General features: G+C 47.3%; 1 protein-coding gene across 1 annotated transcript in view; it reads left to right on the forward strand.

The window, feature by feature from the left end:
• ITPR1 (inositol 1,4,5-trisphosphate receptor type 1) overlaps positions 1 to 21282 on the forward strand; it is a 1666678-nt gene that overhangs the window by 1428726 nt on the left and 216670 nt on the right. The window contains exons 56-58 of the mRNA XM_086939209.1: positions 5556 to 5692; positions 6844 to 7009; positions 15968 to 16128. Coding sequence (XP_086795335.1) covers positions 5556 to 5692; positions 6844 to 7009; positions 15968 to 16128 — 464 coding nt within the window. The remainder of the gene's footprint in view (positions 1 to 5555; positions 5693 to 6843; positions 7010 to 15967; positions 16129 to 21282) is intronic.

Raw genomic sequence — 21282 nt, forward strand, 5'->3', positions numbered from 1 at the left:
AGCTCCCCACGCCACTACTTCGAAACATCTAAACCTTCTACAAAAGGAAGTTCAACAAATGCTTCTGAAGGGGGCTATCCAACGTGTTCCCCTATCACAAAGAGGAGAAGATTTCTATTCAAGATTTTTTCTGATCCGCAAAACAAAGCAAAAGTGGCATCCTATCCTGGACTTGAGGGAGCTCAACACCTATCTCATGAAGCTGTTGTTTCGGATGATTTCACTCCAGGACATATTGCGCCTCTTGAACCCAGGCGACTTCATGGCAACATTAGACCTGGAAGATGCCTATTTTCATATCCCGATCCATCCAGCTCACAGACGTTTCCTTCGCTTTACAGTAGGCAAGAGTCACTTCCAGTTCATGGTGCTCCCATTTGGATTAAAGTCCGCTCCTCGGATATTCACAAAGGTGCTGGCCCCGGTAGCAGCATTTCTGAGAAGACAGTCGCTGGAAGTATTCCCGTACTTAGACGACTGGCTGCTGAAGGCTCCAAGCTTACAAGAGGCATCAAAAGCAGTGAACACATGCCTAAACCTCTTTATTCATCTGGGTTTACAACTCAACAAGGAGAAATCGGTTCTTCAGCCGGCAGGTACGGTGAAGTTCTTGGGAGCGATACTCGATACTCGGGTGTGCAAAGCCTTCCCATCGGAAGAGAGACAGATGAAACTCAGGTCGTCAGGCACTCGCTTGCAGAAGAGGAGTTGGATAACAGTCAGGATGTACAAATCTCTTCTAGGGTCGATTTCATCCTGTATTCAATTGATTCCGCACTGCAGGCTGCGAATGCGCCCCTTGCAGGAGGAACTGGACCTTCAGTGGAGACAAGTGGGAGGTTCGTTCGACGACAGGGTGACGGTTACCCAGCAGATGAAACGGTCGGTTTCATGGTGGATGAAAAGATCTCACCTCACTGTGGGACTCAGTTTCAGGGCTACACCGGCTCCTCACGTCATTACCACAGACGCTTCTCTTCAAGGTTGGGGAGCGGTCATGCAAGACCTCCAGGTCAGTGGTCACTGGACTCCGGAAGAACGTCGCTTACATATCAACGTTCTGGAACTAAGAGCTATTCGATTGGCGATGTTAGCTTTCCTCCCAAGGATTACAAGTTCGGCAATCCTGGTGCGGACGGACAACACCACCGCAATGCATTACGTCAACAAGCAGGGAGGCACAAGATCGCCACTGCTGTCACAGGAAGCCCAAATACTGTGGGAATGGGCGATATCGCAGAACATCACGCTCGTGGCAGAACACCTTCCAGGAGTATACAACACGAAGGCGGATACACTAAGCCGCCTGAGAGCAGTCTCGCACGAGTGGGAATTGGAGAGCACAGTGGTCAAGGACATCTTCTTCCGTTGGGGGACCCCAGCGATCGACCTGTTTGCAACACCTTGGAACAAGAAATGCCGGTGTTATGCAAACAGGGAACACCATCGAGGGTCACTGGGGAATGCCCTTTCGATGTCCTGGTCAGGCGCGTTTGTTTACGCCTTTCCGCCATTTCCCCTGATTCCTCGAGTCCTCAAGAAGCTCAAGATGGACAGGTGCAGGATGATACTAATAGCGCCTGCCTGGGCTCGCCAGTTTTGGTACACGGAGTTGCTTCTATCAGAGACACAGCCCATTCATCTGCAACCCAAACAGACACTTCTATCAATGTACAACGGCCAGGTTCTTCACCCGAACCCGCGCTCGCTTCAATTAACAGCTTGGCTCCTGAATACAGAGAGTTTAAGGATTTAAACATCTCAGAAGAATGCAGGAACATCTTGGCACAGGCACGAGCTCCTAGCACTAATAAGACATATAGAGCGAAATGGAAGAGGTTCTATTTGTGGTGCCAGAGAGAAAAAGTACATCCATTCTCTTCAGCTCCGCATCAACTCTTGCCATACATTCTATCGTTGGCACAGGCAGGCCTGGCTCATGCTTCTATCAAGGTCCACTTGGCATCTATTTCCAGGTATAGAAGAACAAGATCGGGCCCTTCTCTATTGTCAGCAAGAGTAATAAAACAATTCCTGAAAGGACTGTTTAGAGTTTTTCCGCCAGTTAGGCCCCCGCCTCCGGTGTGGCACTTGAATGTAGTCCTGGCTCAACTGATGAGACCGCCATTTGAGCCAGTACATAAGGCGGACCTAAAGTTCCTATCCTGGAAAGTGACGCTTCTTTTGGCACTCACCTCTGCAAGGAGAGTAGGAGAGCTTCAGGCTTTAACTATCAAAGAACCCTTCTTGCAGTTCAAGAATGATACATTGATCCTACGAATGAACACCAAGTTCATTCCGAAGGTACCGACAGACTTTCATCTTAACGAACCAGTGGTTTTGAAGTCTTTTTTTCCTCGACCTTCAACCCAAGCTGAGAGGACGCTTCATTCTCTGGACGTTCAGAGATGTCTGAAATTCTATCTACAACGCACAGCTGGATTTCGAAAGACACCCCAGCTGTTTGTGGCTTTCGGAGCCCCAAGGAAAGGATTTCCATTGTCAAAACAAGGGATATCTAGATGGATAACAAGTGCGATCCGTTTCTGCCACCAGGCGGCAGGCAAGCCTTTGCAAGGACAGGTGAAGGCACATTCCACAAGATCAATCTCAGCATCAACAGCACTGTTTGCTGGAGTATCCATAAAGGATATTTGCAGAGCGGCCACCTGGAGCAGTACTCACTCATTCACGAGGCACTACTGCCTGGAGGCGGCTGCAAAGGAGGATTCGGCTGTTGGACAGGCAGTCCTGAGAAATCTCTTCCAATAAGAGGTGAGCTTTCCTCTCTTCCCTCCTCCTGTTTTTTCAAACATTTTGTTTATTATGCTTTGGTTACTACTTTATGGTTGTTATAATCTGTGATATCATTAGTTTGTAATTATGTAACTGTGCACGAAATGTTTGAGGTATGCTAACTGCTATCTACTCTGATACAAGCAATGGGAATCTATGAAAGTTCCAATACTGGAGTAAGAAACAAGTTACTTACCTGTAACTTTAGTTCTCCAGTATTGGTAACTTTCATAGATCACCATGCGGCTAGGTGATTATGTGGCAAAGCAACGGCTACGAAAATCTGAGGCTCTGAGCTTTCTCAGGAAGGTTCTACAGGGTGAGGCTGATCTGATTGGTTGCTAAGGTGACTTTGGGTCTTTTTACATAATGACACCAATAGGCTACAAAAGATAATGAGGCCTAGGCCTAATTTTTTTTTACTTTTTTACACCTATTAGGGTGTATTTACCTAGGTATGTATATATATATATATATATATATATATATATATATATATATATATATATTATTACCGAGGCTCCCATTCTGACGATGGGGAATGATACAAGCAATGGGAATCTATGAAAGTTACCAATACTGGAGAACTAAAGTTACAGGTAAGTAACTTGTTTATTTTACGTCTTTCCGCCTATACCACTTCAGCCCGGAGTGCTGAAGAAAATCAGGCGCGACCGGGCCCAAGTTATTTTTGTGGCTCTGGACTGTGCGCGAAGGGTATGGTATCCCAAGCTACTCGGTATGAGCATCGATCCCCCGATCCATCTGCCTCTTCGGGAGGATCTTCTGTCGCAGCAGCAGGAGACGGTCTTCCACCCGAACCTTTCCAGCCTCCACCTCCTTGCGTGGAGATTGAGCGGCGGCAGTGGACTTCTTTCGACCTGCCTCCCAAAGTCTGTAATGTTATCTTGGCAGCCAGGCGTCCATCCACAAAAACGGTATACGCCTGCTGGTGGAATAAATGTGTGGCATGGTGCACAGCAAAGGCTGTGGATCCCCTTTCTGCCCCTCTTTCAGAGGTTCTTCTTTTTCTTCTCTCTTTGGCCCAGCAGGGCTCTGCTCTGGGTACTCAAGGGCTATCTCTCGGCCATATCTGCCTTTATAAGGCTCCCAGATCAACCTTCACTTTTCAAGTCCCCTGTTGTAAATAGATTCTTAAAAGGCATCACGCACATGTTTCCTCCTGTTCTTTCGTGATGCCTCAGTGGGACTTGAATTTAGTGCTTACTTTTCTAATGTGCGCTCTCTTTGAGCCACTTCATAATTGCCCTCTTCGTCTTCTAACTCTAAAAACTGCTCTCCTGGTGGCAATCACCTCTGCCAGAAGAGTGAGTGAGCTCCAGACTCTTTCTTTTAAGTATCCTTTCCTCTCTGTCCATCCGGACAAAGTTGTTCTAAGGACTCATCCTTCCTTTCTGCCAAAGGTTGTCACTGACTTTCACATCGGGCAGACCATCATTTTGCTCTCCTTCTTTCCGCCTCCGCATCCGCATGGGTCCAGACAGTGAAGAGAGGCTTCACTGTCTGGACCCAAAACGTGCACTCTTTCTAGCTTAGCCGCACACAACAGTTCCGGGTGGATGACCAGCTCTTTGTTGGCTACGTGGGTGCCAAGAAAGGTCGGGCTGTGCACAAACTGACCATCTCTGTGTGTCATTCTGTGCATACAGGCTTGTTACTCATTGGCTAAAAAGGAGCCCCTGGTGGGGTTGTGCGCCCACTCTACCAGGGCGACGGCAGCCACTACTGCTCTGGGACGAGGAGTTCCCTTGCAGGACATCTGTCAGGCAGCTACTTGGGCTTCGCTGCACACGTTTACCAAGCACTACAGCCTGGACTGCTAAGTCCGGAGAGACTGCTTCTTTGGCCGTTCTGTTCTCCAGGACTTTCTGGTGTGATCTTGGTTCACAGACCCACCACCAGGGTTGGTATTGCTGGGGTATCTATTCTAAGGTAAGGGATCAATCACTACATGTTTCTTTCAGGTGCACAAGTTACTTACCTTCGGTAACGATATATCAGTAAGAAACATTAGTAGTGATTCCTTACCGTCCCACCCATCCTCCCCGTTCTGCGAACTGATTTCTAGAGTTAAGGTCATCCCTTCCAGGGCCCTAGTATCTTAGCACCAGTGCTCAGTATCTTGCATGGCTGTGTTCCTGGCGCGGAAAGTAATGTACATAACTGACGTCGTCGCTCGTGGGAGCATCTAAGTAGCTCCAGCTACATCATCCCGGCGCAAACGACACACGCAGGGCCGCACGACAATGCCTACCGACGCGCAGGGGTACTGCTGATGAAAAAACTTTCGGGATCCAGTCTGACGCCTGGGGGTAATTCTAAGGTAAGGAATCTATCACTACTAATGTTTCTAACAGATATATTGTTACCAAAGGTAAGTAACTTGTGCCTTGATTTGCGTCTAGTTGGAATTCTTAGTAGTTCCTTGAATTCTATAGTTTTTGTTTCCTCTTGAAACGTTGTCCTCCATTTCGCAGACTTCTGTTCTTGTTGGGATTCTTGTCATTACACCTATTCGTTATCTTGGTAGACATTTGCTATGGTGCTCTCCAATATTATTTAATATGTAAACTTACATAATGAACCTTGGCAGCTACTTATCTGACCACCAATGCCAATATCTGCACCAGGATACTGTCACTGGTGATTAGACGCGCTCAACAAATTCACATAACCATGATTCACCAGCTCACACCATTTTATGTTCTGATCACTAATCAATTTGGCTTTTTTGACAGAGCTTTCCTTGAGTGGTGATGAAGAGAATAAGGAGTACACGTGTGACACCCTGCTGATGTGCATTGTCACTGTTCTCAGTCATGGCTTGAGGAGTGGAGGAGGAGTTGGTGATGTGCTCAGAAAACCGTCCAAAGAGGTAAAGAAGTCTGGAAGCTTTCCATGTTCCTTGAAGGGAAATATTTTAGGATGTGTCTCCAAGTCTTGCATTGTGCTCTATCTTATGTCCAGCAATTACATCTCAACAAAAGATGTGCCCTTTTCGGTTACTAGAAGTTTCTGAGGGTTGTTGAGAGATTATTATTATTATTATTATTATTATATTTCTTATATAGCGCCAGAATAGACCCCCGAAGGGGTATCTCCGCGCTTGCCTTGGGAACCCGTCCTGGTTTTTCCCTGTGAGATAGCCCCTACAGGGCATCCCCAAGGTGAAAGCCAGGCATCCCGCCGCGGGGGGGGGCGTTGTGGAGATTAAGCAAGCTTAATGCCCAGAGTTGCAGAGTGTGAACCCATGATTAGGTCAGGCACCGAAGCGAGAATTATCGAGTCCATGGACATTTGAGCTCAAGACCCTGCCGCGTCGGGAATTGAACCCTGGTCCTGGGTATGACCTCTGCTTCAGGGTCTGCCTGCTCTAACCAGTGAGCCACACTTCTCCACAGATTGATCACATCTAAATGCAGTAGCTCAAGTACATCAAAATGCAGTAGCTCAAGTATTTCTACTTTATTCCATGCCTACTGTCATTCCCCATTCAGTCAGAATCTAGCCATAGCCTGTCCAGCCATGAAACCTAAGTTGGCTTGCATCAAAAAAAATGAGAACTTCTGGAATTGGCAAAAGTGCTTGATGTACCTGTTAGTGTTCATGCTTAGTTTCTAAGGCTATCACAGTATTTGTTGCACAAATATGCTTAGTTAAATCTCCCTGCTAGCTCTCAAAACCTGTACGAAGAATTGTTCCATTCAGACCACTATCCACTGTAGGAATTGTTTGGTATTACCAACTTGTTAGTGCCTCTTTGTCTCTTCTTAAAGGCAAAATGAAAGGAATGGGAGGACCAATCTCAAAGGAAGCAGTACATGGACTAAATTGTTTCCTTGTAGTCCTGACTAATCGAGAAACCCACCCTTGACTTATCGAGCTATCCCGAACATTGTGGGAGCATTAGGAGGTTGCTTGACCTGCAGATGTTTGGGTTCAGATCATTTGGCTGTTTTTTAAGATTTAGTAACTTGCTTTAACTGTTCAGTGTTATTTACAAATGATTGTGGATTTGTGCTACAGGAACCCCTCTTTGCTGCTCGAGTCATCTACGATCTTCTGTTTTTCTTCATGGTTATCATCATCGTCCTCAATCTGATCTTTGGCGTCATCATTGACACTTTTGCTGATTTGAGGAGTGAGAAGCAGAAGAAGGAGGAAGTTCTGAAAACAACATGCTTTATCTGTGGTGAGTGGTATACATTCTCTTAAATGCAAATCCGTTTTATGCAGTTTTCAAGTGCGCTCTTTGCACAGTGGTGGAATAACGGAACCTGAAGCTATGAAGGTCTAATCTGTCGGGTAATTGTGCAAAAATCTTTTTTGAGGCAATCTGGAGGATTTAGTCTGATACTGTTGAAGCAGGAAACGTAGGCATTTGTCCAAGTCAAAGAACAACCAGGCGATCCAAACTGTCGCCTTCTCAACCATGAGCACATATGAATGAAAGTGGGATAGATAAAATCTTTTATTGTGCTAGTTAAGTCTTTAACAGCGTCCACAATTGAATACCCCATGTATTCTCTACGACAAGCTGCCACAAGAATGATAAATATCTCCAAGACATTGTTCCGAAAGCACTCTATTAAGCAGTTGCCACCTTCTTCTGAGGATCCCAACAGCTGCAGACCTATCTCCTATCTCTCCTTCTGAAGAAAAATGTTTACATCCCAGCTAGAAGAATTAATTGAATCAAACTTATTGTATGGTGGGCAATCTAGCTTCAGACCAGGAAGCAAGACCGAAACACCAATTACCGACTTCAGAGAAGAGATGCTTTTCTATCCACAGCACTGGTCACTGTGCTGTACTTGTGGCTTACAACACAGTAAACTGTAAGATTTAGATGAATGCCTAGACAAAAGGGCCAATGTCAACGTGGCTGTTCTCCAGTGGTGTCATCTGTTCTTCCCTACAGCAAATAAATCCGAATGGGGTCATCGTCCCGTCCTGGAAACTTGCATGTGTAGCACCCAGTGGGATAACTTTTGTCTGCTGCTTTTAACATTTACAAGAGACTAAGTGTGCTGATCGTCTCACAATGCTGGCAGCTATTCCAAATGTTTTACTGGCTCAGAGAAAATATTTTGAATAATATTTAAATCTAAGTGGTTGGGGATGGGAGTTTAGGTCCAGGCTGCCAGCAAAAGTCAACCCCCTCAACACAAACGGCTACAATTTGAGATCAGGCAGGGCAAATCTGATTTCGCTTAAACAGACCCAGAATGTACAATGGACACTGGCCATCTAGTTTCTCTTTGCACAACTGTTGAACTCATTATGCCTAGACCTGAGCAGTCAACAAAATTGTAATCTCCTCAGAGATGCTTTCACTCCCTTTTCCGAGACCCTGGGAACAACCCTTCCATCTGAAAGAGACAGCCCTGTGCTAAGGACAGCATACTCTGCATTCTAGCTGCCAGCAGTGAAGTTACACCTTTGATCGATACTTGTTGACACAGAGAGGAGAACACCTAAAAATGGAAATGAGGACTGTGAAATGTCTACTCTAGCGATACCTGGCTAATTTCCAAACCAATGCTATGCAAATAAACTTATGTTTGAGTTTCAGTTATTTCTTAGAGTTGAGAGTTAATGTAAAATGGTTAATGTATGAATAAAGGGTGATGTTTGACTCTGAGCTGTTCGGCTTTTTAGTGGAAAAAAATATATATTGAAGGCAATGTTTGCCTTTTAGTCGTATATATGCATAGATTATCTAGCTGTCATTTAGTGGCCATAAAACTTCGAACAAACAAAATGGTATATCCCTATCCTTTCACATCCGACTAGGCAGGTGATGTGAAGCTTTGGTATCTTATGTTCTCAACTACGGCAGGGCCGTGCCTCAGCATAAGATGTAATACAGAAGCGTGTGATAGTGAAGTTAGGGAATGCAGTGAGGTACTATAAGTGGGGTTGTTGGACCATTGACTTGATCCCCATGAATCCTGGGAGAGATCTCAATTAGCAGAAGTGGGTTTTGAGGAAGCTCTAGGCGGACAAGGAGTTCAACAAAGTAGAAAAAAGTGATTAATCAAACATTAACCCCGGGGAATGAGATTACACTGTGTCAAAAACATTGCGGTAGAACAGGTTTAAAGTAAGCCTGACCCAAATGGAGACCACCCGTGCACTCGGGGGATGATGTCACTAGTACACTGCACTCCTTAATTGTTGGTATCTCTGTACACATTGACGACAATTTGGCAGTTTTTCGATAGTGCTGTACTGGGGTGAATATTTGACATTGTTCAGCATTCTGTCCGTCAATTGTTCTTTTTGCATTTGATTTGAAAGAAGCTGTCAACTGGGAACATGATAAAGAGCAAACTTCTTTTAAACACGCCAGAAAGAACGAATCTAGATGGTGACACATGTTGGATACCAAATGTCTTGCGAGAGGCAATTCTGTTCTAGACTTTTAATACCTCACTGTAGTATATTGCCCAAGTGTCAGACTGGATCTTAAAAATGTTAAGCAGTAGCGTGTCAGTAGGTGGTGGTGATCTACTTCAGGTTGGCGACAGAGCTCCTGGATCTTGAGCTGCTTGCAGTCCAAATCCAGTCCAATGTCTTGACAGACGTGCTTCAATCTGGGGTGGCCTTGCCTTAGCCCCTGTTCCCCTTAAATGAAGCCCTCACTGATGTGCTCTTGGGGGCCCTGGCACAACCCTCCACAGGAGATCTTGTACATCAAATAATTGCCTGTTGGCATTGTCCTGCCCCGGGAGAACCAGCCTTACTCTCTCTGCACCCCTTGCTTGAAAGTCTGGTTTTGTACGCCTCAAGGGAATATGAACCCAAGCGTGTTCTCTACCACACCACTGGATAAGGAATCCAAGAGGCTGGACACCTTTGGGGAGCGCATATTCTCTTCCATCAGCCTTCCCATCAGTGATCACCACATGCCCATTGGGCTGATATGTGCATGCATTAGGGATCTCTGTTGTTCAGCTGCTTCGCATGTTTAAGGGGGGGCCGGGCCATCCTCAACCAAGATTTGGTTGACAGCTGAGATGCGGCAATGTTCGCCAGAAGGTGTAGACTGAACACCACACACTCCTAGGGTAGAGCCATGGCTTCTACAGTGACGCTGCATTGTCTCGTCAGGTTGTCCACTGAGTTCTCAGGTGATGCTCAGTCAAAACTGATCAACATGCCTTTCGATGGCTCCTGCCTATTTGCCGATAAAGCCGACTCAACGTTAGAATGGTGTTGCGAGAGTAAGGTCGGTGCCAGATCCCTAGGCAGAGGCGCAACTAGAGCCAAATTTCAGGGAGGGCTAAGAAAAAATTTCGGGGTGGGGGGGCTGAACCTTAAATCTTTAGGCAGAGTGGAGCTGCAGGGCACCCAACAAGGGGCGAAACAACAGCAAGGCCTAATTAACATTCAAATGGCCTTTTAAAGACCTGTGAAACGTTTGGGTGTGGCTGTGTGTGTGCCCGGGATCTGTCTCATTCCGGGCTGCCACACACGACGGGGGGGGCTGAAGCCCGGTGAGTCCAATGGGTGTTGCACCCCTGTCCCTAGAGATGTCTTGATCAAGCCAGCCACAACAGCAGTCACTTTGCCCCTATCGTAGACATGAAAGCGACAGTTTTGGACCAGCCATACATTGTCCAACAGCCTGTTCAGTCCTTTCATTGACGGGGCTGTGGAGCCCAAAGAGGATGCGAAAGCCAGTCCCAACGTGCTGCCTAGTTTTATGCATGTTCGGCTGTTACAACCTCCAAGCCCCTTTAGCATGCCTTCCATCCAGCGCAGACATCCTGTTGGTGTCATATTAGGCACCACCTGCCCAAAAGGTTGTCAGTTACGTTCAGCAAGAGTGTTTATTATCATGCAGAAAGAGTATGCATTACCATGGAAACACCACAGCTTTTCCCACTATCTAAGGAACAGCTCATGAAGGACCATCTCTCCTAACTTGTCACGAAGTGCAAGCTCTTTTGGCCAAAGGACCAATCAAGAGGATGCCTGCACTGAAAGTAGGGAAGGGTTATTCCCTAGTTTTGAGTGCAGAACAAACGAGGCCTCCCCCGGCCCCCCCACCCCCCATACTAGATCTGTGCCGTTCCAACTTCTTTCTGAGGAAAGAGAAATTCAAAATGCTCACATTGACACAAGTTCTGTCTGCCTTGGAATTAGAGACTGGATGGTAACACTAGACATGCAGGATGTGTATTTCCACATCCCGGTCCTGCTGGCCCACAGTCAATACTTGTGGTTCATGGTTGGCCACAAGCATTTCCAGTTCGCTTTGCTCTTCTTTAGCCTTACCAATGCCCCTCAGGTGTTAAAAAAAGAAAATATGGCGGTGGTTGCAGCACATCTGCGGAAGTCAGGGGTTCTAGTCTTCCCCTAAATAGACTGCTGCTTGCTGAAGGCGGGCTCGCCACAGGCAGTCATCACCCCACTCTAGACAATGCCAAACCACCTACTCACTGGGGTTCACTATCAACATGCTAAAGTTGCACCTGATGCTCCGTCTGAGCCATTCTGGAGACAGAAAAAAAGAGATCCTTTCCGCTCTGAACTCCACTGTCTAAAAGCTCCTTCTATTTAACCTCCAAAATGTCCACGTCTGCCGATGATTCACATGTTGACTATATTATAATTTTTATACTTTTTTTTAATAGCCTTGGTAACCTACGTAGTAATGGTTGGACACCACCTCATCCCAGAAAATCTTCGCATCAATAAAACAAGATCAACCATGTTGGGCATGAATGTGATTGAGCATGTTTGCCACACAGAACAATTGGGGATATTTGACACAAACGCACTTGTGCATGTTTTGAGTATTTCTGATGGATTCTTTTAACCATAAATTCCTCCCCTTCGAATATTCACCAGGGATCAGGCTGAATCCAGAAAGCTTTCCCCAGCAATACTTCCAAGTGGCGCTGTGGAGCTCCCTTTTGACTCCATACCCCCCAGAGGTGACGGAGTAAGCTGCATATAAGCACCACACCTGCACACGGTTCCCTCATTTCTGACCCTCAACTTCCAATCTGTTCAGCCTTCTGAGAACTACTAAAACAGAAGACTCCAGTGTGCTAGGAAACAATGTCTCCTAAGACTACGAGTTTCAAACAATGCCGCAATTGTAGGAAATAGATGTTACAGACCCACATTAGATGTATCTGTTATTTGGGCTCTGGGCAAGACTTGAAGTCCTGGAACAAGTGCCCCCAAAGGTGACCCAGGACTGAGAAGCATAGCTGTACGTTGTCGACCCCCCCCCACCCCCTCCGGACCCTTTGTCGGGCCGGTTTTCGGCCGATTTTCAAACAGCCCTGTAACAAAAACGGCCCCCATGGGCCCAAAACCGGCCCCCACCCATGTGGCGCACTGGGGGATTGTCCGGTGCCTGCTATGACCAGTCCGGCCCTGCTGGTTATTCAGACTTTAACCAGCAAGGTGAGCCATGGACCTACTGGATTTGTATTTTAACATACTTCTCCTGCAGTCCTACAACTGGCTCCACGACAGGCCTCTCTCCTTTGCCTACCCAGAGCGGACTGTGGTGACAAATGCATCACTGCTGGATTGGGTAGGCCGTCCAGTGGAGGTGTGGATCAGAGGACTGTGGTCTCCAGTAGATTCCTGGCTCCATATCAATCTGCTGCAGTTACGGCCATTCATTTGGCACTGTAGGCCTTCCTGCTGTCCATCAAGCGAAGACCAGTACAAGTTCTTATGGATAGCACCACTGCCATGTGATACTACAACAAACAGGGTGGAGTGGGGTCCTGGATCTTGTGCCAGGATAATCTGTGCCTCTGCAGTTGGCTGAACAGTCAGGTCATTTCTGCTTTCGTGAGCCACTTGATAGGATCCTTAATTGCCAGGGCGAACGAGCTCAGCTGATGGTGTCTGACAGAACACGCATGATGGCTACATTTTGAAGTGGTGCAATACAGCTTCCAACAGTGGGTTAGATCTTCTCACCACTGTTGAACATGCAGTCAAACGTTTTATACTCTCAAGGAGATTTGTTAAAGTTTGATTCGAACATTCAACTCCTATATGACTTTCCACCCCTACCTCTTCTGCCCTGAGTTCAGAAGCTGATCAGGAACAACCTGGCCCAAGTCATCCTAGTGGCACTGGATTGGTCCAGGAGATTTTGGTGCCCAGAGCTTCTGTGCATCTGCCCTCTGATCAGGTTACCACTTAGAGAAACTATTCTGTCACCGCAGCAGGGCGGGCTTCTCCTCCCAGAGCCTGCACAATCTACACATTGATGCATGTTGATTGAGCGACAATTATTGCTGGCATTTGACTTGCCACACGAAGTTCTGGATGTCGTCCTGGCTGCCAGGCATATTTTCACAAAGCCCATCTTCACTGGGCTCCAGAACACTGGTGGCGTGGCACCTATAAGAAAGACCATCTGCAAGCCAAGCTGTCAGATATTTTGTTATTGGCTTTGTCTTTAGCTCAGCAAGTCCTTGCAGTGGGGAGGTTGTCTACCTGCTCTTTTGGCCTTTTAACTTTTGCTGGACTAATCATCCGTGTTTAAATCATCTGTTGTAATGAAGTTTATTAAAGGTTTGACACATGTTCCCGCCTAAACCTTTTGCGATACATATTTGTCTTGCCCTGTCTCATGTGTACGTCCTTCAAGCATTATCAGTGCAACCTCCATAAAAAACAATTCTGTAAATACCGGTCCTGAGTGTTCAGGTGGCCATCATGCCTAAGTTTGTGACTCCTTTGCACGTTGGCAATCCATCACCCTACTAGCTGGACCCCAAAATGGCCTTAAGATTTTATGATGATCATATCCAGGATCACCATGTGAACGGTCAGATTTTGGGGCGGGGGGGGGGGGGGGGTGGGGTCTCTGGAGCAGAGAAAGAAGACTATGCAGATAAAAACGTATGCCCTTTCCACGGGTGTTGGCAAACTAACGTCACTTGCTAGAAGTGAATGGGGTGAAAGATTAAAAGTATCCCATATTTCTATCACATCACAAGTGCTGTTATCTGCAGAACCCAAGATTAGTATTTTTTGTCGTTTCTTTTAACTCTGCCTCCATTGTAGGCCTGTTTTTCTGTAATGTATGGTAGATGAGATCAAATTGCATTCTTGTTTTCACACAAGCGGCTCACGCTTCTTCTGGCTGAGCTGAATGAATAAACCACCTCAGGGAGAGACTGGGAACTCGTGCCCTGGTTACAGCTGCAGGCCCTGCTGCTCTGAGCTCCTGGGGCAGACTCTGCATCAGGTGGTGGCTTGTCAGCCAGGATGTGGTTTTTGTCCCCGAGGAAGTTCATGCAAATGCACATCGCATGACTGGTCTGATGATGTAGGGTGCGTTGTAGCTTTGAGCCAGAGGCATGCCAGTCACAGCATTGAACCAAGAACGTGCTGGTTAGAGTTAGTGTTTTAGGTGTGCGTTGGTGGAAAGGGAAGCTGGTACTGTTTACTACACCTAAATCCCAGGAATGATATGTCCCTTTCTGCCACATGCAGTGGTGATCTGCCTCAAACTGGAGGCCATGCCAGCTAGAACCCCACAGAAAAGCAAGTGTGTCTGTAGAACTGTGGTACGGGTACCTCCTGAAGTGCAGAAAGTCACTGGCATAAGGCACTTAATAGGTGGTCTATACATGTGCCTGGGCCTTCTTGGTCCTTGGACAGCACCTTTGCGGTGGGTGTCCAGTATTTGGTGCTTTGCTGTTTGCGGTACCCGTTGTGATAGTTGCATGGCCTTGCTCAGCATTTGATTGACATGGTACCATTAAAAGTTTGTTTTTTATATTAAATTGTTGAGATTGGATTCACATAACGCTTACTACCCCTGACGAGGTGTTGAAGCATTTTACAGCAGATATCACGCTACCCACAAACCCAAAATTAGTGGTCAGTCCATTAGTCATTGGGGTTAGTTTTGCATGCTCATTACATGCAATCACTCCAGTTTCGTTGTGGTACTTTAATATGGATGTGATCATTAGAGGGGGCCTATGTGAGACGCAGTTTTTTGCTGGAATTAATAGATATTATGGTTTCCAAAAAGAGCTTAACCAGTTCGGTGCGGCCTCCGGCCGTCCTTCGTGACGGTGGGCTTGTGCGGAGGACAGCCGGGCCGTCCGAACCCCGCCCACTGATTAAATCGCCCGCACCGCTGCGGGATTCGCGCTGCGGTCAACGGGTTAAGATGGATAGGTATGAGATTTAGAGTAATTTATAAACACAAGAAGCAGTCAGAAGGTAGTAGGGAAGAAAAGATGCATTTGAAAAAAAAATCAGGGATGGAAGTAAAAGTTTCATTGAAGGTTAATTTTTCATGCAGGATTTTAAGGAAAATAGCAGGTTGAGATGTTTTGCTTACAATCTGTGGATGTAAACCTGTTGAAAGAAACCGTTTTAAATTCTGCTCCTAAGGAATGCAGCATACACCATATTTCTAGATGCATTTAAGAGGTGACACAGATGCATCCGGCGTGAAAAAGAAAGCTCAATGCATATTGAGACCCATTTACATGCGACTGTCAAGCACATTCCGCTGCCCGCAAATACAATTTGAGGACACCCCAGAGAGACCCTTTTTATATACCTACTACAGCAGTATATTCAGTACAATAATGTATTGTCGTTATGCAAATCATAAGCACCATACATAAACTGTACATATAATATAAAACCTATAGCCACCAACTTTAAAAATGGTGCCCTATCAATTGCCTTGTTCTATGTGCTTGGTCTTGCTTTCCCTCTAGCACCGATACTGCTCTGCACATGATGCCCATTGAAAATGGGGGCGGAAGAGAGCCCATGCATGAGCCTTGTCCTAGGCTTCAAGTGGCGTTTGGCGGCGCTCTTTGTACCTAGCGCTTATTTGCATTGTTTTTGCAGTTAGATTAAGTAGCGCTTGTGACACCGGAGCATGCTGGGGGTGGTTGGGCTGCATGTGTGGTCATGCTCTGGAGCAGTTGCCCGTGCTACAGTAATGGAATGCTATCTTGCCAGGCGGTCATAAGACAGCAGGGCTTCACTCACTGATCCATCATGATCCACCTATTGTGGTAAGCGTGACCTATGCCTGCGTGCATGCCTTCCTACCGACGTCCATCTTGTGTCCTCCTGAGTTCGAGTTTGTCAAGTTCCTTTCCTTCTTCTTTTTCCATAGGCCTGGAGAGGGACAAGTTTGATAACAAGACTGTGACGTTCGAGGAGCACATCAAGGAGGAACACAACATGTGGCATTACCTCTGCTTCATCGTCCTGGTGAAGGTGAAGGATTCAACAGAATATACGGGGCCTGAGAGCTATGTCGCGGAGATGATAAAGGCAAGTGCGTAGCATCCTCTGACTGTGACCTGTAACTGCTCTGTGGTATGGCCGTGGTTGGGCAACTAGCTCTGGAGTGTGTCCCGTCACTGGAACGTCATGGCAGGTGGGCACCTGGCATATCTGATGTTAGGGGTAAATCTAGGGTCAAACATACCCATCCAGAGGGGACTACGTCCTAGAATTGTAAAGAGCTAATCCCAAGCTAAGTGGTGTCCCATTAGACCAGGTTAGTGTTTTTGACTACCTGAGGCTGACCTCGCCGAGGATTTTGATTGGAGAGGTCATTGAAAAGAGAAGGCTTAACCTAACCCAACATACTGGGGTGTTGACAAGAGCAAAAAATAACTAATTTCCGCCCAATCTCCACAACAATCCAAATCTATAAAGTGCAGGCACTGGGAGCTGCCCTGTTTGGGGCCGAGCTCTAGGGGCTCAAGGATATTTCTGCTTTGCTACTTACTGAGAACTGCTTCCTATGTCTGCTATTTGGACTACCAAATAGCACACCATTACTACCACTTAGACTTGACCTGGGAGTGAGGCCTATCATTGAGGGGGTTGGGCGGGGGGGGGGGGGGGTGGGGGGGGAGGAGAGAGATCAGGCCCTTACTTTTTTGGAGACCGAGGTCAGCCTCGCTAAAACAATATTCCTATTGAGCTGGTCTTAAAGAAGTGTTAAGGATCCCAGGGTCGGGAAGCATACCGTTGATAAACTATATCAAAGAGACCTTGACCAAGAGGGTGTGTGGAACTGTGGACAGATCCAGAGACCGCCCTGACAGTTAGTAAATCACTGTTAAAGAAGAGGTACCGTCAATACAAAATGGATCAACTGCTGGCATACTCCTCATACGGTACCCTGACCGACCCTTTCCGTATGATCAAGGTAAACTACTGCTTGGAACAGTTTTTAGATGAAACATGCACATGCAGTTTAAATAAAGCACCCCACCAATCACCTCTTTTACTAGCAACTGGGCAAGTAAACGGATCCCTATTGGATATACCTGCCATAGCTGTGGGGCAGATAGTGAGGCGGAAGTTCATGTTCTGTTCTTTTGCCCAGCTTATGCTAAAAGCAGGAAACGTGGTGTAGGAGAGTAGGGTCTGCAATCCTATGATCACCCAGATTTTTCGCTTTTGTTTCACTGGTTTACGACTTTCTCTGGCTGTGGGCCTGCTAATCAGACCCACAGCCTGGCTGTTCTCTTTCTAAATTACGAGATGTACCCTAGGTGCATTTACCAATTGGTACTGGGCCACCTTATCAGACCCCGTAACACAGGGCATAGGTGTACCCAGGGCCGCCAGGGGCTGCAGCATGTATTATGCCACCCCTGGCTGGCCTCCTAAATTTGACACAACTGGCTGCACGACAGCTGGGGCGAAGTCGTGTAAGCACCCTTCGCTTTAGGTATAGTAGTTCTATATCTAACCATACAATGGACACCCGAGTTCCTATCAGTCACTCCTATGGCAGGCCTTAACAATCCTGAAGGCAGAGTGCGTGGGCTCGTGTGAGCTAGGTTCAGGCCAGAGCCGAGCCCGGTTGCAGCTTGCGGAATCAAGACCCAATGGCTGTTCCATGATAACGCGTACCACATCGGTAACTTCGGTGTCGCGTTATCAAGGCATGTCGAGTAAGGTGTCATACGAATCGGGGTGCTGCCCTCTCACCAATTCTGGCGATGAGGTTAGCATTCCACCCTTCTAGAGGGACACGACATGTACGTAACTGTGAACCCCGGTTAAAGTTAACTAAAGCCTCAGCTCCACAAAATGGGTGCTGCCACCACAGACACGAGTCTGACCTCCTGCTGCTGGGAGTCCTTCCAGCGAGGAGAGCTTGGACAAAGGGTTTCCTGTCGAGGGCGGTGTTCGCACCGTCCCAGACAGGGTTTGTGTATTCTGGGTAGGTAGGGCTTTTGCGAGAAGGTGACTGCGGAGTGGCACCCCGGTGCTCACTACGCATCTGCCGGTTAGAACCAGTTCCAGGGGCGACAGCCCTGGCCTGGGGAAAGTCCGGCAGGGGAGAGGGGTGTAACTACCCCCCTTCCTGGTCCCACCCTTAGGGCCGGACCTAGTCATGTACCACCCCTTTCTTTAGGATAAAGGCCGGAGCGGGGACCCTTCCAAATTAGATCATCTTTGAATCAAGAATACTTTCTACGAAAGGACTTCAAGACTCTTCTCAAGATTTCTCCCTTGTGACTAAGGAGTAGTCACCCTGCATCAGCGGGCACCATCTAAGAACTCTGCGGTTTGCTGCAAGTCCTTCCTCAAGGATCCGACGGCCCAGCTCGACGAGAACCGGCTTCCCTGGCACCTCTGACCTCTACCCACGTCATCAGCTCAGCTGTGATCTGTGGGTGCGACGAGACCTCGAGGGACCGGCCATCATCAGAACCTGCACGCTCTTAAACCAGCACGACCATCGAGGTAACTCTCTGGTGAGTGCTCTGGGGTCCGAGAAGCCCCGACCCTGAGCCGCTCCAGCACCGAAGTGCAGTCTCCCAGCATCTCCACGATCTGCGTGGGGCCCTTCTGCTCGCTGCTCAGCACGTTGTCTGGTCACTAGCCGCTGGCTTGTGCCCGTCCTCGACGACGTCCGACAAACAACTCTGCTGGTCTGGTTGCTCCAGACTGGCCCTTGCTTCCATCTTTGCGAGAAGCACCCCGGACCCTCCTGGTCCACTCAAGACGCCATCTTAGGCCCACCACGTGGCCCTGAGATTTGCCAAGGCTTGTTGCCCCATCCTGGGCCCAGCGACGCCGACAGCATCATCCTTCGTGGGACAGCTCGCACCTCCACCGTGGTCGCCGACAACGCCTCCTGGTCCGAGAGACTGCAGAGCCTAGCGTCGCCCACTCACCTGGTCGAGGTGACGGCCAACCGGTACCCTCCTGGTACCCTCTGACTACTGGCTAGTAGTACGAACTTGGTCCCCTCTGCTTTCAGGTGTCAACGATCTCTGATCCAGGCTTGGATCTCTACAAACTATTCATCACTGATCGCCGGCCAGCAACTCCTTTTCTTCCAGCTCCTGGCTCGTCAGCGAAGACCCCGACGCCTGTAAGACTTGTGCAGCCGCAGCCCTCGTGGCTAGGTAACTCGGCATTTCGGTGCCTGCATAGCCTCTTTACTCTAGGGTCCCGTGTCCCTCGCTTCCGACTTGCCTTATCGGGTCCGCCCGAGACCTTAAACTTTCCGTGTCCTCGGACACTTGTTTTAATTGTGCACTTGAAGTATTTTCCTAAGAGATTTGGTTTGTGCTTAGTACCCTGTCCTCATAAAGAGTACAGGGCTGTTGTGATTCTTAATAAATATACTGTTTATTTTCATAACACTTGTGTGGTGTCCTTTCACTGGGTGTTCAAGGGGTACATGTGTGGTAAACAGCTGGCTTAACGCGCCCTCTCGAGTCTTTAGCCTTAGACTGCTCGTATCCACGCTACTAGGATAGCTGGTCTATAGGTTGACTTACAACCAAACACCATAAGGGTCGTTGGAACGATACATAGCGGTCGCTAGAATAGCGAACGTTGCATATCGGGCCAACTTCTCACACGTGGAATTCCTGTTTGTCGGCTGTTTGGTGTCAGGGATCTTAGTGATTTTCGAATTTTAAAAACTGAGGTTAGACAAAGTTTGGTTTTCGCTGTATCCCGCTTTTTATTTTCAATATGGAGGATTGGGCAAAAGATGTGCCTCTAAATGTTTGCTTATTTTAACTAATGTTTTCTATGTAGCCAGATTTATTGGGTCCCATGTATACAGTATGTGTTTGCTGTTTAATATTTTATGGGGTAAAATTCGTGTGATTTCATTTGATTGGTTTCACTTTTATGGTATCCAGCCGAAATAAAGTTAGTAAAGTAAAGCGCATGAGTGGCACATGTAGACCCAGAAGCCCAAATCGTTTGTCATGTGATGAGTCTCACACAGTACTCGGTACACAGGCAACCAAAGAAAAAGTAATCAGGCAAACAGCCTTCCAGAAGGGCAAGATCAGTTCACGAGTTGCTAGCCTTGTGAGTAGGATGAAGGATTTATCCTATAGGATGGCTGGAACTTGGTGGTCTCAGAGTTGACCCGACACAAACTATGGTTCAGAGACGGGGGCTCCAGTACTCCATGCACACTTGCGTATCTCTTATTTTGATTGCTCAAGGTTGGTGCCTACCAGCAGGCAGATACTGTGGGCTGGTGGCCCCAAAAGACTTCACAGGAATTCCTCACATTGAAGCAGGGGGCTAACTGAGGTATTATATTTTCCACTTGATCCTTTCCAGTGGACTTCTAACTTATGGAAGGACTGAGTTAAAGTGCATTTGCAACCCAGAATGCTAAAGTGATTCCATGTCTGAAACTGCTAATATTTGCATAGGCACCATATAAAACCACTTACAGCTCTACACAGAGGTACAGTTTTAACTTCACCGATTGCCATATTCCAGTCAGTTGAGACTCTGCTACTGTCGGGGCTCTTCGTATATATCAGTTTGGCCAGTCAAGTTATCCAGTATTTGGGTGTCTTTCATAGATTCACATGCCTGAATCATTCCCCGTCGTCGAGACGGGAGCCTCCGGTACATAAAAAAGTAATGTCCTAAGACATACATAAAGAGAATAGGTCTAAGGGTCTAACCTTAGTAACCTATCTAGGTCCTTATGCAGGAAGGACCAAATAGAGTAGGCTCCAGGGTCCCACCTTGGTAGCCTATCTGTGTCCTTTTGTAAAAAAAGGACCAAAACAAAAGGAACAACCAATCAGCTACTACCTCCCTCTAGAACCTTCCTGTGAGGAGCCTCAGTCTCTCAGATTTTCTACCGCACGTTGTGCTAGGGAGTCTCCACCTGAGTTCTCCTCAGGAATATCGTATTTTCTCCAAACTTCACAGTTTTTTCGACTTTCTACTATGGCTGACGTCAAGAAAAGAGCACTTTTCCGTCCCTGTGCCTCCTGTGGTAAACTAAGGCTCCACGTGGACGACGAACATGAGGAATGCCTGTATTGCCTCTACCCTCACCACAAGACCATCGACTGCAAGATTTGCCGTAAGTTCTCCGTCAAAACCCAGAAAGACCGGGAAGGGAGACTTCTTATCTGGCTGAACAGGCTCAAAGACAAACCGACCGACCTCATTTCC

The sequence above is a fragment of the Lissotriton vulgaris genome, chromosome 9, assembly GCF_964263255.1.
Source record: "Lissotriton vulgaris chromosome 9, aLisVul1.2, whole genome shotgun sequence".
In the NCBI taxonomy this organism is placed as follows: Eukaryota; Metazoa; Chordata; class Amphibia; order Caudata; family Salamandridae; genus Lissotriton; species Lissotriton vulgaris.